Source organism: Gavia stellata, chromosome 5 (assembly GCF_030936135.1).
Source record: "Gavia stellata isolate bGavSte3 chromosome 5, bGavSte3.hap2, whole genome shotgun sequence".
Lineage (NCBI taxonomy): Eukaryota > Metazoa > Chordata > Aves > Gaviiformes > Gaviidae > Gavia > Gavia stellata.
In genome coordinates this window covers 53,031,074-53,056,732 of record NC_082598.1, presented here as the reverse complement: position 1 = coordinate 53,056,732, position 25,659 = coordinate 53,031,074, and the positions used below count along the sequence as shown (strand labels likewise).

General features: G+C 41.7%; 2 protein-coding genes across 3 annotated transcripts in view; one reads left to right on the top strand and one right to left on the bottom strand.

Annotated features, from left to right (window-relative positions):
- HPGDS (hematopoietic prostaglandin D synthase) overlaps positions 1 to 22,341 on the top strand; it is a 30,666-nt gene extending 8,325 nt beyond the window's left edge. The window contains exons 2-6 of one of the 2 annotated variants that reach the window (XM_059818071.1): positions 4,310 to 4,451; positions 14,962 to 15,054; positions 17,700 to 17,809; positions 21,129 to 21,227; positions 21,907 to 22,341. In XM_059818071.1, the coding sequence (XP_059674054.1) occupies positions 4,319 to 4,451; positions 14,962 to 15,054; positions 17,700 to 17,809; positions 21,129 to 21,227; positions 21,907 to 22,071 (600 nt within the window). In that variant the 5' untranslated portion in view covers positions 4,310 to 4,318 and the 3' untranslated portion in view covers positions 22,072 to 22,341. The remainder of the gene's footprint in view (positions 1 to 4,309; positions 4,452 to 14,961; positions 15,055 to 17,699; positions 17,810 to 21,128; positions 21,228 to 21,906) is intronic. The other variant, XM_009814421.2, reaches the window with a different exon arrangement.
- Positions 22,342 to 25,015: 2,674 nt separating this feature from the next.
- The window catches only part of SMARCAD1 (SWI/SNF-related, matrix-associated actin-dependent regulator of chromatin, subfamily a, containing DEAD/H box 1), a 44,483-nt gene continuing 43,839 nt past the window's right edge, over positions 25,016 to 25,659 (bottom strand). Inside the window, exon 23 of the mRNA XM_059817459.1 lies at positions 25,016 to 25,488. Coding sequence (XP_059673442.1) covers positions 25,427 to 25,488 — 62 coding nt within the window. The 3' untranslated portion in view covers positions 25,016 to 25,426. The remainder of the gene's footprint in view (positions 25,489 to 25,659) is intronic.

The following is a 25,659-nucleotide window of genomic DNA, read 5'->3' as shown; positions in this document are numbered from 1 at the left end:
GCCACGTCCACACGTTCCTTGAATACCTCCAGGGATGGTGACTCCACCACCTCCCTGGGCAGTTTGTTCCAGTGTGTCACCACTCTCTCAGTAAAGAAATTTTTCCTAATATCCAGTCTGAATCTCCCCTGGTGCAACTTGAGGCCATTTCTTCTAGTCCTGTCACTTGTCACTTGGGAGAAGAGACCAACACCCACCTCTCTGCAACCCCCTTTCATGTAGTTGTAGAGAGTGATGAGGTCTCCCCTCAGCCTCCTCTTCTCCAGGCTAAACAACCCCAGCTCCCTCAGCCACTCCTCACAAGACTTGTGCTCTTCACTCTAATCTTGCTTGAAGTTTTCAAACTGATTGCTCAGTCCCGCTTCAACTGGAATAAAAGCATCCCAAATTCATCAGGTAGTACAGTATCTCCATAAAGACAGGAACGGTCTTAAATTATTTGAAATCTGTCCAAAGAGGCCTGAGACACTTGTAACTTCAACCTGAATTTTGACTCATGAGTAACACAGAAGATGCCACTTTTTACACATATTTGACCTCTCAGATTTTCTGTTTGATTTTGTCACTGGGTGCCTCCAAAAGTTGAATTTAATCATGAGATCCACTAATCTTCTGTTTAAAGGTATGTTAAAGCCAGTTAAGCTGGCTTTAAGAAAGCCACAGAGGAAAGCTAGAAAATCAGCTAAGCCGGTCAACGACTTTAAAGTATTAAAGCTGATTTATAGTAATTAATATTAAAAAAAAGCTAATTAATAGTGAATTTAGACTAGTTGAGTTCCCTGCTTTGAACATCGTATGCGATAAAACTGGGGCTGAGGTTTCCACGGGCGCTGTCAATGTAGGGCAGGGCAGGTGCACAAGTGGGTCCCAGCCACGTATTCATTGCTTTAGAAATTCAAAACCCACTGCTTAGATGGCAGATTTATTGGTGGAAGGTAAATCAGTGTATAAATCTGTGTTTATACACACTTGGCTTTGCAACAAACTCACCCAAACAGATTTAATAGCACTAAGCAGGTGGCGAAATGTTTGCAAGTCTTGGCACTAAGGTCCTCCCCCCATCAATGTCTTCCAGTATTTTTAAGCCATGACTAAACCTAAAAAAAAAAAAGAGAAGTAATTTTAAATAGTTTTAAAGATTCCCCTGCCCCCCAAAAAAAGAAAACCACAAACTCAAAGACCCCAAATAGACCTTTTTCCCCTAGAAGTGATATTTTTCAATCATTTAATAATTTTGGACAATTTAAAAATGGTTTTAATTTGTTTCTCATGATCCATTCCTTTACAAAACACACTGGGAAAATGAGGTAAAGGAGGGTAAGAAAAAACCCAACAGCTTACTTTGTATGCTTGGCAAAAAGCTATTCCGAACACAACCATTTCTTTCATTTAGAAACTTATCTGTGATTGTTTAGGAAGCGCTACTCCTGACATTTCACAATGAATACAAATAAAAAATAAAACCTACAAACATTTACAAAAACATGCTTACAATAAAGCTATAGAGGCCTTTAAAATGTCAAGTATTTTTGGTAAACTCCTTGTAGGGTTGGGTTTTGTTTTTCACAGATGGAAAAAAATTCATAAGCTTAAATGTGCATCAGCACTGTAAATATTTGATTACTCCCTATGGTGTATTCATTAGAAATTTGTTTAGCTTTGCTTTAGACATTTCAAACAATAGTTTCCACTGCTTCCTTGACAGACCAAAATATTTCACTGTCTACTACAACAGCCAGAAAGACTTCCTGATCTTCAGCCAAAATTCCCTTTTCTTTACGTCATCTCACTACTCCTGATTATACATGTCTTTGTATATAAAGTTCTCCCACAGTAAGAATTAGACTCTTTCAAAATACTTGCCACCAGAAATGTCATGCGTCAGTCATCTCCAGCCCGCTCTGTATATAGCTGTCTACTGCCGTCCTCATGGCTGTACCTTAAAATCTTCTATTCTTGTGCTTTTAAATGCCTTCCAGCTGTCGGCTACTTCCCGCTAACACAGGACTAAGCGGGCTAGAAGTAGCCGAGATAGTGGAGCCACGGGTGGGTGGTGTAGTAAGTCCAGGGCACTGGAGCTTCTATTGCTGTTTATAAAATAGGCTCTGCAGACACCCCTGAAGAAGGGAAGCAGACACTGTGGGGTTTGCATGTTAAAGGTTGCATCCTCTCCAAATGCAGATTGGATCAGTAGTATTCACTTGCCTCTAAAAAAATTGGAAAGTAAGGATCAAGTGGGGTTTTTTTCCCCTTTTACTCCCAAATCACTAAGCCATGTCTAATTTGAACCTCAAATAATACATGCTCTTTTAAAAATGCCATTCCTCGCTCTCAGGTGACTACACAAAATCAGAAGCAGGGACAAATGAGGAAAAAAAGAAAAGCTACAATCTCATCCTCTCTTCTTATATTAACTTTGTCCACATATAATCCAAACTCATCCTGCAAAAATAAATAATGAAGTCTAATAATATATAGTATTATACAAGCACAATAAAGCATAATAAGTCTGGGCAGAAAATTTGAAAATTGAGTAGCAAAGTTTTGCCACTTACCTAAAGCATGCTTGAAAAATTTGGAATTGTCAAAATTCCTCTCTGTAGAGAAAGAAACAGTTACACCTGTAATCTGCAAGCAGCATTTGCCAAGCAGCAAACATACATATTTCCTGGTAATTATACATCCAGAAAACTAATCACATCCTCATGTAACTTGTTTTGCCTGTAGCTTTCCTCTTTTATACAGTGCAAATGAACATAGTTGCTTGACTAAAAAAAAAAAAAAAATAATTGCACTGGTGTCTTTGTCTTGAAGCACTTGTAGATATCTCCATTGGTAACTCTCTGCCTCTACTCCTGCTTCTCTGCTGGGCCATCAGCTGGGAAAAAAATGTCCATTTACTAATAATCTCTTCTGGCCCTGCTGTGTGCTGTAAGGGAACAGGTAACTTTCACAATAAACTAAGCAGCCTCCAATGTGCTCATTTGCTGTGATTTTTTTTTTCCCTTTGCTACGCTGACGATGGAAAGTAGATGTTTTGACTTTTGAAGAGAAAGTGGCAAAGGCAGTTTGCTCTTTTCAGCATGTTAAGTGCAAGCTTTCCCCGTTTCTGAAGAGCATCTCCCTCTAAAGTGAAAGCTGATGATACATCTGCCCTCAAGCGTATGTTTTCAAAGGCAAGATGACTAAACAGGGGGTTGTTTCTATTGCAAGGTTATGTAGTAGCACTTACTCATTAAAAAAAAAATTCCCTTTCTTTCCTAGTGCAGATGATCTGTGGTGCGTGCTTTATTACTGACACTCTGAATCTGATGGGTATAAAAGAATGGCAAATGACATGCAAGGTCTACTTTAAGGCCAAAATGAGAAAGGATTTTGCTTTGGGTGAGGAGGCTGATGGTTGTTTTATCTTCCTTTAGCCAATACATTTAAATCTCAGCAAAGCTCATAGATCTTTCTCATTAAGGTGCTATGCATGCATAAGTTTAAAAACTTACTTTTGGTTTAAAGCGGTCTTAGCCGTTCACCTTTCCTGTACCACCCTTGTTGTACAAATTCATGAGTATTTTCTTTTCTGCCTCTTACACCAAGAAACAGAGCCTTCCTGTTACACAATTCCTAACTAGAACTAAAGGAAAAAAATCCCATGAAGACCTAGCAAAGTAATTTCAAGTTTTCTTTTGGCTTCTGTACAAGAAACTGAGAATTAGATGACAATTTTCTCAAAACAACAGTGTAGACTGGTTTCCATAGCAAGTTTTCCTTCTAAAATAACTCGAGTCGATTGCCTATGCAACTAGGGTAATAGTTAATGAGAAAAATCACAACAGTGTGGCAATTCTCATGATTTGGTCTTGGATGAAGGTCTCCATAAGCAATAGAGGCTGAGCAGGGCAGGCTTGAACAAAATTGCTGCTCAAGACAGCAACTATGTTCTGTTAGAGTATATGATTTTAGATTTGCACTCTGAAAAACACTTCATAAAAGTGGCCTGAGTTTGCAGTCACAAGAAAAATAAATGAAAGCTAAAAGTTCTTACTAGGTCTGAAAAAATCATGGCATCTTTCTGGAGATACACAAGAAGCAACTGCAGGTTTAACTATCATTGTCCACGTCTGAATATTGTGGCTGACAAAAGCAGAACAAAAAGGTGTGACTAATGCAATGATTGCAAAGTACAACACATCATGGCTTAGTGTAATATGTCGTTTGCTTTGTACAAGCACGTCTTTCAAAAACAAGCATATGATGCACTTCTGTAAAAAGGAGTTGAGTTACATCTAAAGCAACACGGTGTCTTCCCTTTCAGGGATCCAGCATGCCACAGTACAAGCTGACATACTTCAATCTGCGAGGACGAGCAGAAATCAGCCGCTACCTGTTTGCCTATTCGGGCAAGAAGTATGAAGACCACAGGATAGAAGCAGCAGACTGGCCCAAAATCAAACCAAGTAAGTAGCATGGGATCTTATGTCCAAAGCTCTGCTACAAATGCTGCCAAAAAGCAAAGCAATTGAAGGAGTACCTATGTATTTCATGAGCAGAAATACATTTAATTCCTGGCTTTATTTAAGCCTATGGGAATTTTATTGTCTAGACAGCCAAAATGTCATTTTTGATGCTCTCACATAAGTCTGGATCTAAATTTTCAGACAATCTAAAATGACTTACCTGCTGTCATCCAGCTGGGCTTTTACTCCTTATCAGTTCAGGTCAGCTCTTGTTTGCCTAAAGCTGACCAAATGCGCGCTAATCTTCTCAGCTTCTTTGGAGTATTTGGTCTCAAAGGCCACACCGCAGTATTCATCCTGGTTTTAGAAAGCCAAATTGGAAATAAATGTCAAGAAGGATACTCCTTTGCAACCAGAAAGGTCTTCAGAGAAGGAAAGTGATGATTTTTCACATTTGGAATGAAGAGTAACACCTTTAGTTTGGGGAAAAGGCACAACTAATGCCCAAAGTGATTTCTATTAATCAAGCAATGTTTCTTGATAGGCTTTCATATCATTTAATAAGGCCAGCCAGCGGGCTACTGAATTCTTGTAGGGTGCAGTTAAATTTGGTCTTTCCCATAATGTTCACAGTGACTTGAATGACAAATAATCAAGCACCGCTGCTCTCCAGGTGGCAGCTGAAGCCATCTATGGTGCTCAAATCTAGAAAACACTGGCTAACAATGCACAAAGAGGAGTGTAAATCAGAAGCAGTGGAAATGGGATATTTTCAGTTAGGGATGACTGACTTTGGAAACCTTTTCTTTTTAAGAGCTTAAGCCTGTTGACCATGTGGCATAGCTTATTTCTCTCCCACTGCAATTCTCAGGGAAGCAGGGTAGAAACTAAAGGTGAGATTGAGAATTCAGATGAATTGAGGAAAGCTCTGCATAGGCCTTTTTCGTACTTAACTATGCACAATATTTACACATACACACACCCACTTATGTCCTGAAACAAAGTTCAGGGAATACTAGCAAAGTGTAATTCTATGTAGAGTTTTGCATACTGGTTTTTAAGTAAGACAAAAGAAAAAAACCAAAGTACAAGTAGTGACTTAAAGGCTACAGAGGCATTCATATCCTAGAACAAGATGTTCTAACAGAAGATCTATCAGACAAGGTAAGGGTGTTGCATGTCTCTTTGAATATTGATGACGTCCCCAACGTCCGAGCCAGCTCAAGAAACAATGCAGGAAAATCCTTCCTATGCTTTTCTTCAGTGCTTACATCATGAACCTCCCAGTAAAGCTTTATATGTGTGGTACTTGTTTACTACAGTGTTCGCCCAGCTGCAACACCATTACCACGAAAACACTGGGAACAGAGGCACTGTAGAAACCTAAACCGTACAGTTTGTAGCTGTATCTGCTGCATTAACCAATGTTGGTTAAGTCATTTAACCTTTGGATGTCTTTGTTTCTCTTTCTGTGATGTGTAAAGTTTGTTAGCAGGTTTACCAAGGGTTAATTAAGAGTTTTCATTTTGTCTGCATAATGGCCTTTCATAGCAGCCTCTTCCACTACTGATCCCTAGATGAAATTCCAACGCAGATAAGAAGTTTAGTAAAATGTGGGAGCTGCTGCTCGCAGATTTGTGAAATCATCTGTGCAAAATTTATGCTGGCCTAAGAGTTCTTTGAATTTCAGGCTTCTGTAGACACCCAGTCAGTGAATGGGAACTAGAATGTATCGTTCTAATTTACCAGGAAAATGTACACCTACAGAGAAATAGTTGGAGGCATGTCTGAAAGTCCTATCACATCTCATACGAGGATGCTAAACTTTTGCTTCTGGAAGGCTCCCTGAATCCTAGCTCAAGCACCAATGTAATGGTGGCTTTGCCACCAGTGGCATCTGCATTGCAAACAATATGCAAGTTAAGAGGTTAATCAACTAAAACAAGAGTAAAGGTATCTTGTTTATATGCATAACATAATGCTGCTAAGGAAAATGCCTGGAGATCAGCTAACTGATGACTACCTCCTCCTCCTCCTTTGTGAAGCAATCATTACTCATGGTGTTTCCAGACAAAGCAATCTCCAACAGGCAAATCATTCAGCAAAACTCTGAATAAAAGGTAGCAACAGGGCTTTGCAATAAACAGCCTTACACTGTACAACAAGACCAATAGCCACTGCCCCAATCTGCCCCAAGGTACCTAAGCACTGACTTTGCAGGCCATGACAACACAAGAAATGGTTGCCTCCTAGCTAGGGACTAGGTCCTACAGAGTTTGTGTGCCTTAACGCTACAACAGTATCGCATACAGCAGAGCGGCACCATTCGCCATAAGGAAAACAAACCACTTGCATTTTCTACTATCCTGAATTTTCAAAAGGTGCCTCAACTCCCTCCGTGGAGGTGGGGATTGAAGAGGAAAAAGCACCAGTCCTCAGGAAAGCAGGTAACAGGATCCTTGCCAAAAAAGTTCAGTTACTGCTCTGTTCAACAGTAAACATGAAACAAGGGGATCCATCCAACCCATTGCACATCCAAAGGCACAGTTCACTCTGCTGAGAGATCTTCTACACTATTGTCATTCATATTACATATTCAGATCTTTCTTATGAAACTCAGGAATTTTTTTTCCCCATTTTGCCTGGACTGGGTCTACTTCAAAAAGAAAAGAAACAAAGCAGCAGATTCCAGTCAGTCTCATCCTGGTGAAAACCGAAGGGTGGTAAGTGTTTAGCAATGATAAGGGGAATTACAGTTGCGTTTCATGTAACAGCAGCTAATGTAATAGCAATTCGGTACACCGCTTATTTTGCAACCCTCAACAATCATTAAAATTGGTCCAATTAATTGAACTAATTACATAATTACATATTGAGGTGAGATTAAGAAATACCAGACAAATTACTATGCACACTTGCATACACCATGTTTGCATTTACCCACTTGCCATGAAAGATCTGAAACCAGTTTTGCCTGCAGAGTCTGCAAGTACAACATAATGTCCCTCCTTTTAAAAACTTCAGGTATGACGAAGTAACATAAAGAGAAAAAAAAAAATGCTTAGGGAAGAAGTTCGGACAAGGAGAGCACTTCACGTTTCCTGAGCTACTAAGGGAACAAATCAAAGAATTCAAGTTTGTCTAAGAGCACAAGAAGTTTCTGCACAGAGGATAGGTCTGCTTCATCAATTTTCACAAAATTAAAGTAAGGTTTTGCAACAAATACCAACCTCCCACCCAAATCATCATACCGTATAAACCAGAAAATACTGTCATTATTCTGAAGAGAAGACTTATTTCTTAATTCTCCTGGAAAGTTGATGGGAAAATAGAAAATGTGTGCATTAAGATTAATGTGCAGAAAGGCCATTCAGAAAGCAGACTTGCAGCTGCTGCAAGTTTAATTTTGACCTGGACTGAAGAGTGTGATAGGTTTTGTTGTTTGTTTTGGCATTTTTTGTGTGTCTCCCCCCAGCAAGCTGTCATCTTAATGGTCCTTCAGGCAAATAAGTAACTCTTTGCTCCTAGAAATATTGTCTCACTTGATTTTGTTTACACCTAAGTGGTGCTTTTTTTTATACAAGAGGGAGGCATATTACAACATAAAAACCTATATCATTTGGCTTGTACACTCTGAAATTAGAATTTCTGTATCTCAACATTTCTTTTTTTCCCTTCTGTCACTAATCAGATCATCTTTGGTAAATTTTCCAGTTGCTGAATTCAGGCAAGGATTGTAGTTTATAGTAGTTTATAATATAACCAAGCTTAAGCAAGCTAGTATGTAAAAGTATTAACATTGACTGGCTTTAGCACAGAATTTTAAAAAAACAGACGAATATCAAATGGCAGCTTTACATGACCCTTCACTCTATATAAGTCAATAATTATTTAAAAAGGTAAACAAACTCACATTTTATGTTTCCTTTTGAACAGACTTTGACTTGACCGTGCCACCATTTACACCGTAGTCAATTCAAGGTCTGTACGCTATCGCATAATAGACTCAACCAAGATCTGTATTGCCACATAACAGGCTCCTCACAAAAAGCATCAAAGCATCATTGCATTGACATAAGTGATGATATAGCAGAAAATCCACTATAATGGTGCATAAAGTTAACATCACCTTGAGATATCAGGCTAGGTGCAGTAACAGCTTTTGTTCTGTGGCTCATTCAGGGAATTTGAAGCAATGGCAATTCACAGACTTTATCGTCATAGCAAAGGATGCTTTCATTGCACTGACGGACGTAAATGTCCCATAAACTGTTTAGGAGGGGTGGAATGGTGCTTGAAAGGTCCTCAGGAAACTTGACAGAGCAATTATTGCACCCAAAATACTCCCAAGATGATAGACAAATCTTGAGAGGCACCTGACAGCAGACAAGGGTTCCTCAAGGGAGCAGTTGTCCTGTTTCCTGAGTGACTTGCTGCTATGTAGCTCTGGCTAAGATGTGTAAATAGCTATCTTTGGGTAAAAAGCAGGGCTAGCAATCACTGCCAAGGAGATTGTGAGTTGTAATAGCTATGATACTAAAGCTGGGCTGAGGTTACATCAGAGCACCCTCCTGGTCATCCCTTTCTAGAAGATGGGGTTTCTGGATGCCTCCATCTCTAGGCCAGTCAGTTCCCAGGGACCTTGCACCTCTGCCAGCCTTACAAAAAGGCATCTTTCATATGCTTCTTATTGGAAGATGCAAACTACCTCATGTATTTGTTTCTCATTATCAATTTAAATATGGATGGAAAGGAAAAGCAGTTATGGTTGGTTTTCAAGGCAAAGAAGAACTTATTTTGACAGAGTTATTGTAGTAAGAAGCGTGGCTGTGACATTATTTTCCCCCATCTTTGATGCCATAGTAAGGCAGCCAGATTGGTCAGTAAGCTGCTTGATTGCAAAACCGTTAGTTATTCAGGTTTTGAGGAACACTCAGGTGCTTAAACACAGGCAGCTTAGCATCAAGGCCATGGACGATTTCAATACGGGCAGGAGGAAGCATGGGGAAGAGGAGGTCAGCTCGGGGGGAAGAGGGGAACTTGAATTTAGGTCTGTAAGCAAAGCCGAGGTGAATCAGGATAAACGTGGGGAGGAAAGAACAGAGATGAGGAAGAGAAGAATAACAAAAAAGTTGAGTGGAAGAGGAAGAAAGAGCTGAGGGGAGGAGAAAATGAAAAACCGTAGCTGTGTAGGGGCTCCTCACTGGCTGGGGGAGAGCAGCGGTGAGAAGCATAGCAGAGCGCTGAGCTCTGGTTTCTCCACACCAGCAGCCCACCGGCCTAGCTGCCAGGCTTGGACAAAACTGTGCTCAGCTCTCTGTTGGGTTTCCCCTCCCTGTCCTTGACAGGGATTCAGGCCCACGTGAGGACCATCCGCTGGGTCGTGCCCAGGAGGATGAGCGAGGAGCCCGTGGTCAAAGGGAAGGCCTGAACACTCATGAGAACCTACAGGCGCGCCAGGATGGAAATACTTATCACAGCCCTTAGGGACTTCATGGGATGGAGGCAATTTATACAGATGACCTGGCCTTTAACACACATCAGGCCTCATCTCCCCTGCTTAGTATCCAGCAGAGACTATATAAACATCACAGTTCTAGTCACAAAAGCCAACCAAAATTAAAGTATGTATGAAAAGGAATTCATCCAACTCCTAAACACTGCACAGATACTTCAGTGAGCCCTTCCCAAAACGAGAACAGAGACTGCAGATCAGTCTGATTGACTCGCACTCACCCTCTGTCAAGGTTTTCTTCATGGGGAGCGTAAAGTCCGTGCAGATTTCATTCCAGCATGCAATGCTAAAAACAATGAATAACCAAGATAATAGGAAAAGCAAGAGTTTGATGATGAAAGTTCAATTTAAAGACTACAGGTTTAGTTATCCTAATAGCATGCTTTTAAAAAACCCTGTTCCTCTTTTCAGTGAGTTTTCCATCTAAATCTGGAAATCAACACAAGCGTTCATAGCGCCTTCTACTTCAGATGAGCAACAAAGCAAGCAGAAACTAAAAGGGAAAGGTCATATATTTTGTGCATGCCTGAGAAATGATGCTGTTCATACAATGATGGCAACAGATTTTTCTAGTTTTCCTTCTTAAAATTTATTTGCTCAAGTGGGAGTTGGAAACTTTGCAAGACAAAATTGTTTTGAAAAACATGGAAAGGACATCCGTATGGATACACAAGGGTATAAACTGACGTAAGTACGAAGCAGCCCCCTAAACGGTCAAGGTTAAAGAAAAACTAGCAAAGTAGCACACACATCCTTTCAGTCTACACTACTTTGGCTTAACTGTTCATTCACGATCGCTCTCCAATGCATGTTGTTTCACGATGTGCCCCCACAACCCTCATTCTACCCAAATGAGTTCTCTCTCACACTCCAGCTTCGTGTGCCACCTCTTTCACTTGCTCATCTATTGTAGGAAGAGCCTGGCAGGAACTGACCTACGTGCTTTGTTCATCTGGAGTCGCACAAACCATGCCTTTCACCAAAAATGTGTAAAATTTAGCAGTTTTAATACAACACTTACACACATGGCACGTCTGGACATCCCCACAGGTTCCTTGAATGTGTGTTGTTGATGAGCAGAGCTAGGGCCAAAAGCACCACAGGAGGCTCAAAGCAATCCACAGAAGCCCCTATCCACAAGTCTAAGGGTAACACTCTTTAAATTCATGTACGGACAGGTGGTTTTCTGTTGTAGTCTGGAGCCCCTGAGTAGGTGGCCTGGCTGTGATTTTTGCTGCACTTCAAAAAATGGGCTACAGGCAAGGTGTCTAGAGGCCACATCGAGGTCATTTGTCAAACCCTGACCTTGTCTCCAGCAATCAAACTGCGCCCATCCAGTGTGAAGGCTCTTTGCATCCTTTCTCGGGATGAACTGCGTGACAAAAAATCCACCCCCCTCTTCTCCACTTGGAAAAAGAAGTCTCCAGTTTTCACAGGGAACACATTCCTGCCCACAACAGCCAAACTTGTGTATACAATCAATCTCCTGGTTTTGCTATGAATTTATCAATACAGCAAACTGTTCTTTTAAGTTACAGGAGCAAAAAGATACTTCACTGCAGGTTACTAAAAGCTTTGGTCTTGTCACATGAATTTTGGATAATAGTTTCAAATGCAAAGAGTTGGGATTTTTTACCCTGAACTTTTCCACACTGAAAATGCAACTTTATAAGCCATTATACCTTCTCCTCCAATACAGAGGAGAGGTACTATAAATATTTTCTGCCCCTTGACTGTTCTTTGCTATTTTCTTCAGCTGTAAAGCAGCCTGGATATCTGCCATACTTTCTGGTGTGCAAGAATAGCATGCCCTGCACCTGAGAAGAAAGGACACATTTTTATAATTATCTGCACAGTACAAGTGTGCTTTCTTCAAATGTCTCAGAATTGCACTAATTTACAGCTTATTAACTCAATATTGACAAAAGTCAGTGTATAGTCATATACCTACACTCTATCAGCAAGAAAAAAACCCCCTACATTTATAGCCACATCACAATATTTTTTTTCCTGTTCTTTATAAGAAAAAAAAACAAATGGCATTTTGAACATACAAGGAAGGAACATCTCCCATTTACTATCTGTTACACTTTGAATAGTTCATTGTTCAGTAATGATGGCAATAGGTATGCTGCCTCTTAGCAAAAAAACCCCCGAGCCTCATTATGAACCAGGCATAATGCCTTTTGGATATTTAAGGCTTGCGGGACAATGTGCAACAAAATCTGCTCTCATTTATTAATTTTATACTTGCATTACGAATTGTGCAAGTGTATGAATATTTCTATTGCACACAAAACAAAGCTGTATTTGTATATTTTTAATTGTAAACTCAGTTTCTTTTCCAGGAAAGAATAAGCAGATGTTAATAAAAATAGCCCAGCATGGAGGAGGAAGCATTTTGTAGGCATTACTTGTGTTTTCAAGGAATGAATAGCAATTCCCTTGAATTCCGTGGACTGCTAGGAAAAAAAAAAGTGAATCCAGAAATGGCCAGATCCCTGAGAAACAGAACATGAGAGATTACTACCACTCTGCCACCCAACTGCCTTTCACACCTTAATCCACGTCCCTCAACTGCCAGAAAGATGCCTCCCCTCCTTTTGCTGTAAACCAAGGGTTTCTTAAAAAAAAAATTATGTATCTATACAAACAAACCAGCTTTCATTTTCCTTGTAGTGACCGACAAAATGAAACATCAGTCAAAGCTGTGGCTTTTAGACTTTCTTCCACACGTAAACACAGCAGAAAATGGTCTGTTTGGTTTCCAGATGAAGCAATTGCAGTTTCCCAACCTGAGCTGCGATCATCATCTTTTGACAGTTATTGCTACAGAGGCTGGCTTAGTCACGTTGACCCAGCCAAAACTGCATCAGCCCAGCGGCACTCCTGCTAGGGCCTCCGAAAAAGGCCAGTTTACTCCTTCAGGGGTGGCGGTCATTGCTCCTGAGCTGGCTGCACTTTTGCTGTTACCTGTTGTCAGGCATTGGTGTACAGCCTTGTGTGGTCTGGGGGGAACCTGAAGATGGCTGTAGGCTGACCACGCTGGCCCGTCCAGCAGTCACGCGTGCTCTCATCCCCTCTGCTCACGCTTGCTTGAAAGATGCGCTGGTATCCTGCATAAGCAAACGTTATTTCACAGCTCTGTGGCTTTGGAGGCAGTGATGATCAGGGCACTCTGCACCGTTAACCCACAGCGCAGAACCAAGGCTCCTCTCATTTTCACAACCTGAGACCTTTCCAGTTTAGCACTGGGGGATGCATCTTGTCCTCTCTGGATTCTGAATGAAGCAATACACGGACTTCCCAGGACCTTGCTGCTCTCTGGATAATAAACATATGAAGTCTTCTGTGCAACAAGTCTATAATTGTTTCAATAACAGTGCATGCTTTCTCCCTGGGGTACAGCAGCTAACGCTCTTTGAGTTCTCCTGCTTCTGCTAGTCACCAGCATCAAAATTTATACAAGCTTCACAGTGTGCTGAACTTAGCAAAAAAAAGAAAAGGGTATCATGAGTACTGTGTTCAGATGCAGAAAAAAAACAACCAGAGGAGTCCTGGATGTCTTGTGCAGCTGCCAAATTCATTTTGCAGATACGGATTTGACATCTAAGATCCTGTGCCTAATGTGATTCACATACTGCATGCTAAACCACAGAGCCACGTGGCAGTGTTCATCATTGATGAAGTTGCCTTGATAAACAGGTCACGAACGCATGAGGTTTCATTATTTTTCCCTTTTCATTAAGAACTCAAAAACCTCATGGAAAAGAAGTGTCATTCCAGCTGTCCCGTAAAGACAAATCTCCTGGGTTTGAAAGCACCTCGCATGTTTCCAATAGCCAACATTCTCACTTTTCTGCTACCGCCCTTTTATATCACAAGACAGTCTTAAGATGGGCATACATCTTATTTACACAAAGCGTAATCCACATGAAAATCAGGTACAAAGTATTTGGCTATGACCAGCCCTTGCAGTCATGCACTTGGAATTTATGAAATAGCATCCTTTGAAATGCAGAGATTTAAAGTTCCTCCAATGAACAGCACCAGGTTCCCACGAGCGGATTCTCACCGCCCTAAACACAACAGTTTTTCCCAGCTTAAGTTTTGCTCCGAGGTTCCAGCCCCATTTGATATCATGCCAGCAGCTTCTCCAAAACATGGCAAAACAGCAGTCCAAGTTTTCACGTATGTTATGCTACTAAATTAATAACTGAAAAAATAAGATTGATTTCTTACCTCAAGCTCTCTTACAGATGAGATCCATGACATCTGCGTAGTTTGTCTTCCCCTATACTTAAAGTCTGGAAGCTTCTTCCCCATGACTGACTGAATTTTTATTTTTTTTTAACACAAGCTAAGTCCAGTAAATTTGAGTATCTTCTTAGCATTTGCAGTTCAGTGCGAAAGCTGTATTTGTCTCTTGGTCATGACTGTCCAGTGAAACATCACAATTTAATTTCTGAAATACAGATACTTCTCTGAGTCACTGCTTCTGAATTTAAAACAAGTGTAAATGAAAAAACACCTTTGTAGTCTTTACCCAATCTCTTACTTCATACCCCAGCTGGATCCTGCACTAACAAAAAAATTCTTCAGTAGTACTTTAACCTTGGCAGTCACTCTCCTGGGGAGGAAAAAGCAGGGAAGAGAAGGAAAAAACAAGATTCCACTGAAAAGTTTCCCTGCATAAAAAACTCAGGATATGTAGGAGCACATTCAGCCTTTACAGCACAAGGCTCGGAAATGTAATACCTGGTTTCTACACTATAGTTGCCTTATTGCAGTGCGATCTGGTTATATACTTAACCTTACTTTTTTTTTTTTTTTTTAGTCCATGCATTTCCCTACAGAAATACTGTGAAACTACTAAGTGCTATAACAATGCATATCCTCTGAGTGGTAAAAGTGCAACTGTTACAGACTCCAACTGCTAAGGGCTCTGATTTAACTTTTGGTTGTTTTTTTCTTTTTTTTTCTTTCTTCTTCAAGCTATCCCATTCGGCAAAATCCCCATTCTCGAAGTAGATGGAGTCACCATTCACCAGAGCCTGGCAATAGCAAGATACCTTGCCAGAGAATCAGGTAACACATATTTGACTATTTTCTTGCACCCACCTTTAATGCTCAGGAAAAATACATCCACAGCAAAAATAGAAATAAACCAACAGCTTGGCAAGCCCAACCAAGCAGAAGTCAACACCAGCATGGCAATACTGGTACTAGTGCTTTTCCCAGGCACAAACAGCTGAAAGTTATCAGCCTCTCATTGCATCCGTAGTTTGTCTGCCAGCGCCAAGTGCTGACCACAGAAACGCAGCGTACCATATAGAACGCTATTAGAGGTGCCACTCACAGAGCGATGGTTTAAAAGCACTGAGGAGCACTGTGTGGTGGCATGCCCATGTTCAGCGGCCTTTCTTACCATAATTTGGGGGCAGTTTTGCTCGCTGGGTTGGGGCTGCTGTGGCAATCCTGATGAGATCTCAGGCTATATTCCCTGCGGTTCCAAAATCAGAAGGAAGAGACAGAGCAAGGCACATCTTCCAGGATGCTGTACGACAGGGTTTAAAGCCACTCAAATGTCACACAGAAAGTAAAAAACCAGACAAAAAAAAGGTTCAAAGTAACAACCTGTGGTGTGAAATGCTATGATGTTCAGGGCTGAAGTGATGTGGCTGAGCTCCGTACTTGCACTGCAGGTGTGTACGCCTAAAGGAAAACTCAGAAATAGTCCCCCCTTATGTCTGACTGAGTTTCCCCTCTGCATACAATAGCTGGGGTTTGGGCTGACTTCTCCAGCCAACAAACTTGATTCACCTGTCACTGCACGACAGAAAGGTGTACCTGTGGCTTCCCTAAGGCTCTCAGGGCAGTTTCCCCTCGAGCCAAACTTTGAGCTGCCAGGCTAACCAGAGAGATGACTAGGAGGAGGAGGTTTTGGAAGCATTAGAGATTATCACAGTCATCAGGCAGAGCACTCTGAAGCAGATTTAGGCAACAATTTGAGCTGGCAGAGAGATTAGATCAGATGGTGACATCACTTGCGTCTTTAAATACTTACATGCTATGGAAGTACTCAACTGGTTAGATAAAATGATATAAGACTTAGTAATGCAAGTAATCAAAGAGAGTAGTCAGGGCTTGCTTTAGGTCAGCAAGCTGTCATTCAAAAACATCTGCAAAACTGGTCTGGTTGAAGGCAGACGTGTTTGTGGTGTGCTGAATGTCAGCAAATTGAAGAGGGGGGCTGGGAAGGGAGTATATCCTACTTCTTTTTTTTTTTTTTTTAAACACACTCTGAGCACAGAGCTGTAACCTGCCTTTCAAAATATCTCACATTTTCCAACTGAGGAAACAGGCAGAAGTGCAGAGCCTTATTCTTCAAGGCACTAGCATAACATTTTCTAGCATGTTTGCAATACCGTGCTCCTGCCAATTTCCTCCATCCTTGATACAATCTACTACTTGCAAGAGAAGAGAATGACGAGCGTCCACCTGGCAATGCAGAACGATGCGAAAGCCTGCCTTCCACCCACACTGCCTCCCTCCCCTCTCCTATCGGGAAGCTGATCAGGAGCTGTGCTCCTTTTACGGTCTGAAGTTCTAACATAAGCATTCCCCCGACACCTTTTCCACCGACTTGCAGCAGCCGCAAAGTCTAGGGTTCTAGCAAATCCGAGCACACTCAGTCCATCCTGTTCTCCTCTTGGTGTTAGTCACTCCGTCAGCTACAGCAGGAAAAAAAGCACGCATGGAAAGGGAAAAAAAATTTTTTCAAATTCATAGTGAAAACTTGCTACTTCTGCTGTTAAGTCTGCATATGTGTCACTAAGCCTTTAAAATTAAGAAACGGCATTTTTAGGTGCCTGTGACTAACAACTCTTCACTGAAGGCTCACAGAACCTGATGCCCAAAAGGAAAGGCACATCCCTTGCCTTCTAAAGCATAAAGTTTCGGTGAGGGAAATGACTTGGCAGAGGAAGGGCATATGGTTTATGGGAGCCACAGAGCTTCCAGGTGAGGCTTAAAGAACTGAGAGAGGAAGAGAAGGATGACCTGACCCTGCACAGAGGTGAAAGCATGAACGCAGGTCTGTGGAATGAGAGTGAGTGAAAGAAGTAGTAGCATTGAGAAGACTGCAGGCAAGCCAAAGGACAACAGGTGAGGAAAGCAGATTTGTAACCAAGGCAAAGTTTGGCTAAGGCGCCTGATTACCATGAAGTAATCAAAAGCAAGCAGGAGGTCACAAAAAGGTTCAAAATAGGGCTGAACAGGCAGTATAGAGAGAAAGAGAAGCAGACTTTCACAGAAGCACTTTCGGAGGTTGTGTTGAGAGATAGAAAGACCACAAGATGGAAAAGGACATTGAAAGCTGGCATAGGGAAAGATTAACGGAAAAGAATTAGTGCTGACCCTCACTGAGCGTCCTGGGATGGTGGAAAGCAGAGAGAAGAATAAAGACGCAGTAGTTGGGCCATGGGCTTAGGTGACAGAAAGAACTCCTCACTACCTCGGATGGCTATGAGGCTTGACAGGGTGAAAAGCAAAAGGTAGATGAGATTGCATCTGGATGCAAGGAGTCAAATGTATGTTGTTAGCATCAAGAAAGCCCTGGAGAGCATGTACGTTTATGGAAATGTTCACAAAGAACAGAGTTTACCCTTGGGGCATCAAAAATTCCTGCTGACGCTGTCTCTAACCTCCCTTCATATGTTTGCTTCCCACAGGTCTGGCAGGTCAGACGCCTGTGGAACAGGCGCTAGCTGATGCCATTGTGGACACCATAGATGATTTCATGACGCTGTTCCCTTGGGCAGAGAAAAATCAGGACGTGAGAGTAAGACAATCACTAATTTAAGCAAAGATAGCACGTAAGCCATGACTCTTTACCTGAGCATCTCCTCTGGAGAAACTGTTGTGTGCCAACCACTGGGTTCAATCACCTCACCTCAGCAAAGCTGACCTGGAGGAGCTCTGTGCTTCTTCCTCCAGGCTAATCCAGCCAAGGTCTTCTGCTCCCTCCCACCTCCCTCTTCACCAGATTTTTTTCACCCTCGGTGGAAGCAATGCTGAGGCCATCATGAGCTGCCCCTCACTGATTCACCTTGAATCAAGGATGCCGTATGTGCATACATCACACTGCTCTTCAAAGGGGAAAGACAGGACACTTCCATCCCAGCCGGCATTGTGCAATACCTGTATTTTGCTGCAAGCAAATCTTTCTCTTTTTGCTAACTGAACGGGATTAAGAGCTCCATCCCATCTTCCTTTTGCCCTTCTGCATCTTGATTTCTACTTGGCTTTCAGTGAGTATCAATCTTCACTAACACCAGCTGCCAAGGACAAACGCTTTCCAATGACCAGGGTGGCATAGCACAGCAGGCACTGCTCAAATGGGGCGGTAGCACATCCCTCACTGTCCCTGCTGCCTTCAGATCCCCGCAGCCCCACCTCAGGCGTCTACGGGGCTTCTGCAAATACTGATGCCAGGCTAACATGCTGCTGTGGCTACTTTAACACACGGTCATGGGCAAGTCCTACAGCATTTGGTTCTGGGTTTTTGGTGTGGGTTTTGTTTTTTTTTTAAATCAGTCCAGTCCCCCTCACCAGAGCCTCAAATGCAAGCATGCTGTTCAGCAGAAGGTGATGGATAAGTTAACTCCGGCATTACAATGGCTCCACGCAGCTCTGACCCAAGTAGATGACCTGACCCTTTTAGAAAAGTGGTTGTTTAACAATAGTTCTCACCAGTAACTACCAGTGCAGCCACCTTCTGTTTATTCAAAGGTAACATTTCAGATAGACTAGGGTATCTTATTACAGAAACCACAGAGTACAAAATGTTGACCAAACCAGTAATCAATAATGAAACGATATGAAAGTGCTCTGAAATCTTGCAGGGGAAAATCTGAAAGCATATTTGGAGGTTTTAGTATTCAAGAATGTGAATTACTTAAATTCCTAGTGATTTCCTGAAGTTTCCTCATTTGGGGAGGGGAGGTTGACTCATGATTTTTAATCATTTAGGAACAGCCACGCTATTGCCAACGTGTTAGCGTAGAAGAGCACTGATGATAACGTCTGCGTGTGTCCCAGCTCGTACTCAAGCACTTCTCCAAAATAAGGACCCAGATCATGTCACCAGTGATTAATTTAAAAGGGAAGAGAGTTCACAGGCAACCCTTATATGCCTGTACGCACGTATGCGTGCAAGGGAGTGTTTTGGGGCCAAGGAAACTTGAGAAACTTACTTTCTGGGAATCTCCGGCGTTTTTCTCACTACTAGCTGTTCTCCCTCTCTCCTCCCGGGTCCGCTGCCACCACCTTGTGGAAGAAGTGGCATCTCATGGTCTCAAGGTCAGGTGTAAGTAACTTACACTCCGCAAAGTCAGGAAACTCCCCCAGGCCTGACAAGCGGTTACAGGAACACACATCCCTCGGAGAAAGATGAAAGGGCGCCTTTTGCTATCTAGCCAGCAGCAAAGAGAAAACCAAGCAAGGTAAAGGGAGCAGAGGTGGAAGCTCTCTCCATGCCAGGCACAGATTCTCCCTTCACCCTACACCCCCCCCCCCCCAAAAAAATAGCTGGCGTTGCAACAGCTTTGTCGTGCATTGCTGGAGAGCTCCAGGGCTGAGACAAGTAGGTCGGGCCACTCCAGAAGGTGGATCGATCCTGGTCATGTCCCCACCAGCTTCATGGGTTGACTGCGTACTTCTGTAGTTGGGGGAGGTCATTACCATCATGATCACACAATACTTTGGGGGGTTTTTTTGCAGGGGGGGCAGGGGAACTTACCTAAAAAAAGGAAATGCTACAGCACAGGGTACAAATAGGAAATTTCTGGACTGCAAACTTCTGGCTGTTACTTGCAGTCACAACATTCAGTTACTAAGCTCTTAAGAGACAGCAGAAAATTACGTCAAATCTTCAAACGCAAAGGCAGAAATACTGCTTTTATTTCAGCCTGCATTTTTGGGGACCATTTAGACCGCTGACTCTTCTAAATTTTATTCTTTTTTCATTAACCTGAATTTCAAAGCTGCTGAAATAATTCCCTTCCTGTATAGCAGTGCTTATTTAACCAAGCCTGAGTATGTTCCTCCAAAACTGCACAAACTGTGCCACATGGGTCAGACCAGATGAAGACAACAGTCTGCAATCTCAATTGTTTCCATGCAGGTGAGAAAAAAAAAAAAAAAAACCAAACCACAAAGCAGAAACAGTTTCCCTCTCCAAAGGAAACAGCTAACCCTTTAAAAGCAGCCTTAAAACTTTCTGCTATAGGGAACAGCTAGCAGAGAACCACCACCACACACAACCTCAGCCTTCAGCCATTAACATACAAATACTAAGGCCCATACCCTTCAATGCAGACTTCAGCCTTTAGAAACGTATTTTAACCATCTCAAATCTCATTGCTGCGGAGACAAAAAAGCAGAATAACTTGCTACCATAGAAGTTCAAAGATAAATCCAGCAAAAGCTCAGATCCCAGGTTCCACATCTTACACACTGACCAGCACCTGCCTGACAGCACGGAAAGACTGAGCGTAAGGGATTCGGGAAATTTAAGACCCTGTACGCTAGAAAACAAAACATCCAAAAGAGTCCCAAAAAATGAGGCATTGGGAATATATTTTATAGATGGGTTCCTCCCAAATCTATGGCAGGGCTCCTGTCTTGCCGCGGCTGGGTGGCTGTTAGCACAGATAAATGAGCAGCATCGCCCCACACATCGTGTCGCAGCATCCAGGAGCTCTCAGGTATTCATTAAGGAAGCAATTGGCTTAAGTCATGGCTCACTGAGCCACGAATGCCATGTTTTGGGCATCTAACCCACCTCATGGATAATTACCTCAGCTTTCCTAAATTCTGTAGTGCCCATTTGCATGTATCCAAATGACAGTTACCTCTGCATTTCTTTACTTATCTTAAACAATTGCTATTTGCTCTATTAATCCTGACTTGGATGTTAACACATTCCTTCTTCCAAAGAAAACTGAGCGTACTCTGAAGTTTGGGTCCAACCAAATGATTTCACTGTCACCTTTTTCAGATTTCAGCTTTTTCACAAGTAAGAAACTCCCAAAATTCAATTTTGCTGACTGCTGTGCTTATGCATTGGTGTGCATCTTTGTGTTTCGTTCTTCCCCCAGAAACAAGCATTTGATGATATCCTCACCAACAAAGCACCTGAGTTACTGAAAGATTTGGATACTTTCTTAGGGGATAACAACTGGCTGGTAGGGAAGTCTGTAAGTATAATTTTTGTTTCTCCCATTCCAATCAGACTGCCAGAACATCATGGACTATTGTTGAATTTCTGGATTTCATGCCAGCCCATGAAAAAAAGTCTCCCCACTCTTCTAACTCTTTGTTCTTACCAATACAAAATTGGTTGCTCAATTGCAAAGTGAGAATTGTTTTCCATAGCATTAGAAAAAGTGAGGCAAACCAGGACTAGGATCTGCAGTTTCTAAACCAGTTTAGAAGTACGTTGACACAAAACATTCTAAATGTCTTTGTACTAGTCAATACAGATGGGAGTTGCTTAGAACTGTGCTTATAATCACTGATCAATTTATAGGACAATATGAAAAAAAACTTTACGAAAATGTAATCCCCTTTTTTTAGTTTTTGGGAACTAATTAAAACACTTTTCTGCAGCACAGTTTCAGCAGGAAAGATTACTATTATAATGGAAGTAGTACTTGTAGCAAGGGCTTTATTTAACCAATTTTTACTGAAGTCAAGCCTTGCATTGCAACCTAATCACTAGCTCTGTAATTATAGGCTTTAAAAAAACCCAAACACACAACTTACACAAAACAGATCAATTCATGTTTCATTTCTCAAGTTTGCTGAGAATATTAGTAGTTCCAGTTTTTGAAATTACCAACTAAAATTTACTGCTTTCTCTCCCATTTCCGCCAGGTAACATGGGCTGATTTCTACTGGGATGTGTGCAGTACGACACTTCTGTCCTGTAAACCCGGCCTGGCAGACAACTACCCCAGGCTTTTGGCTCTCAAAGACAGAGTGCAAGCGCTCCCAGCTATTGCAGCCTGGATCCAGAAAAGACCGAAGACTGTAATGTAAATCAGCTGTTCAGACTGGAAAAAACAAATGCATGTTTAGTTTTCAGCATGACAAGTGTCCTAAGTTATTAATTTTTGAATCATTTAAATTAACTTCAGACAGGTATGCTATACCAAATCAAAATCTACCACTTGTATCCATTTATAGGAGAGAATCTAAAAAGCTGGTTGAGTAGAGTAGAGCCTGAGGGAGAGGTGTGGTTTCAACTACATTCCCCCCACTACTAATAAAGTGCTTGATCAACCCAATTAATGTTCTGTGGGATCTCAAAGGGAGAAGAGATGAATAAAACTTCCTGGAGAGATGCAATCTCAACAATACTTTGTTTATTGTGGACTTTCAATCTGGAGGAAAGCAGGCTAATTAACAGAGAGGATAAATGTGTGGGAGGACTAAGGACACTAAGCAAAAAAGAAAAGAAAAAAAATTACCTACTTAGTCAACAAACTTCAAGCTTCTCAAGCACTTTCGTCAGCCTCTTGAAGTTTATGCTGTGCCACTGCAAGAAAAACAAAACAAAAAACCCCAAACCAAAATAAAAAGCAGCTGCCCAGCTGAGCTGGTGCCCAGGGCAGCACCAGCTCTCCATAAGCACACCAGCTGCAAAAACATTCAGCAGCTCAGTATCTCTTCCAGCAAGTAGGAGACACAAACTGGGGGGCGGTGGCAGCAGGGGTGGAAACCAGATTTAGAACAAATGAATGAACAGTTTGTTCTTCTGGCACTGGGGCAAACAGGTAGGTGGAAATCCTGCCATGCGGACAGTTGTAGATGCACGCGGTTTACACAAACTCAAGGGGAGACAAGTGCTTGCAAGAGGACTCCACTGTGTGGTGTAAGCAGATAAACCACAACGAACTTAGGCAATCCTCTGGACTGAAAATGGCCACTGGTGGGAAAGTATTGCCCTTCACACTTGCTTTTCCCTCCCACCATAAGTATTATTTCATTGAATCGCATGAGTGACACCAGCCAACCACTAACAGTTCAGAGACAAACCAGGTATTGGCAGAACTGAAAGCAAGGCCCAATCTTTTGCTCATTCCAATGCGGTACCTCCATCTGCTTTGAAATTCCTTGCATGCTTTGTTCTAGCTCTTTACAGATTATTTCCTTCTTCAGCTTCCACTCTCCTCTCCGCTTCAGCAACAGACTTCAGACAGTTGTATTTTTTTTCCCCTGCACATCTTTCCCAACCAGAGACACAGAATCACAGAATGGTTGAGGTTGAAGGGACCTCTGGAGGTCATCTGGACCAAACCCCCCGCTCAAGCAGGGCCACCTACAGCCAGCTGCCCAGGACTGTGTCCAGATGGCTTTCAAATATCTCTTAAGGATGGTGACTATACATAAGACCCCCAACTAAAGAAAGTGGAAACAGTTACGATAAACAAAAAAGGCAGAAACACCTATAAGCTTCATAGCACTTAAAGACGGATATTGACCCCAGGGGTCTAGGGATGGGATAGTTTAATGAGTCACCACTGCTCAAACAGACTACATTAACTGATTACACACACACCCCAAACCGAAACACCACACAGACCACCCTATAGGGCAGGCATTTTGTTTCATTTCACATTTGAAGCAAAAAGGTAAGATCATGCAAATGCAATGGGATAAGAGTTGGGCTAGGATCATGCTCAACAGAAACAACCAACCTAATTAACTGCAGAATTAAATACTTGTGGTTGTCTGTTAAATCCCACTATTTAGTCCAACAAAACAAGTAGAATTGAAGAAGCACAGTGGACAAACTGATTCTTACCCTTCTCCCTTCCCATATAATAAAGTACTTCTTCACCCCGTTTCAGCTGTGCATTTTGGAACATGCAGCACAGCCACAGAAGATTTCTAGTAAAAGCCAGTAAAGTTTAGTTCAAACTTTGAAAACACTTTAAAATCTTTCGTTTTCCATCCATGTTGTATTTGCAGAAATCATGCACAGTTGGAAAAAATAAGCCACAACGATAACCAAACCAAAAAAACCAGATGCCCAACTCATAGATCACCTCACTGACTAATCACTGGCAGTATCTGAAGACAGGCTGAAATACTGAGCAACCATGGACCACAGCTCCTCTTCCCTACTCTTCACATAAAACTGTTTTAAGTTCCTTCAAAAGATGCAACAAGTGTCTTCTGATCACGATAACCACATACAGAAAAGTGGTAACTAACTATCAACCCCATATTGCAAACCAGAGTGAATTCTAGGACGCAATCCTCAGAGATTCAGCCTGGTACAGATTCGCTGAGCTCTGCACAAAGCATACAGCAGCTGAGGCTTTAACAGAGAGCAGGGGCAATAAGAGCTTCGCCTTCCCCCACCTTCTAAAAAAGCAGCAGTCTGAATCTTAACTACTCCGAGTTCAAAAGACCAAATTTCAGTCTTTTCCTCTGTACAGGGAAATGGACATCCTCCTCTCCTACCTCCTCAAATCACATCCTTGCCAGCAGATTATAAACTTCAGGTGGAGGCACACCTCATCATTGATCCCACTGAAGCTCTTCATTTCACTGAGATGAATGCAAAATTCAGTGAAACTTCAAGAAGGGAGCAAGACGTAAGATTTGTGTTTAGGGCACTTCATTGGCAAAGCGCAGATCTACACCAAGGACTGACAAAAACGTTGCAACCTGGGTGGAAAGTTCCATTTGGCAGGAATTCTGTTTTTATAATCAATATTCTAACACAACTATGATTACAGTATAATGAAACATTAGCAATTAACTACTGCTGGATAAAGCCAAGTCAGTTCAAATGGAACATTTCAGCTAGTTTGAAAGCTGCCTATTTGATTTCTAACATACGAGTTATCACACACATACACCCCCCCAAATAACCACAAAAAACCCCCATGTTGTTAATGTATGGAATTTTATTTGAACAAGTTGATACAAAACCAGTACAGTACATCAAATGAACCAAAACAAGCAGAAACAGACTCGAGAATTGTCAAATAAGGCACATATAAAAAAATCTACACGCGTAATCCAGTGAAACAGACAGTTTATATATATATATTTGGAGGTAGAAATAATTACAAAAATACTGACAAATCTTAAGCAGTAGCAGATCTGTTAAAACAATTACTACTTAGGTCCCCATTTTGAAAAGTGATCTGTAAAATAATGTTTATTGAGCATCCCATGCTGGCACATTTGGGCCATTTATGTTTTTAAGCACCAAAAGAATGCTAAAGGTGTTAAAAATTTTCAATACCATGAGGAATACAATAAAGAAACTACAAAAAGTTATAAATGTTCATAAAACTCATGGTCATCAGTAATGTAAGAGTCCTTGGGGCACAACATCACCTTTCTTTCTTGAATTCAACAACATATTTACACTTTAGAGACCTAACGAAGCTTTTAATAGTGTGGCTATATCTGCTGGAATGGTTCCTTCTTCTCCTAAGGAATAAAAACAAATGTTAGTACTATTCAAAATATTTTACATAAACAGACAAAAGTCTAGATCCCCAAAACTGTACAAAATTCTCTACTTGTAGGAGTCTGTCATTGATTTGTGGGTCAGACTCAGAAGGCACTTCCTGTCAAACCGAACAATAATCAGCACAAACA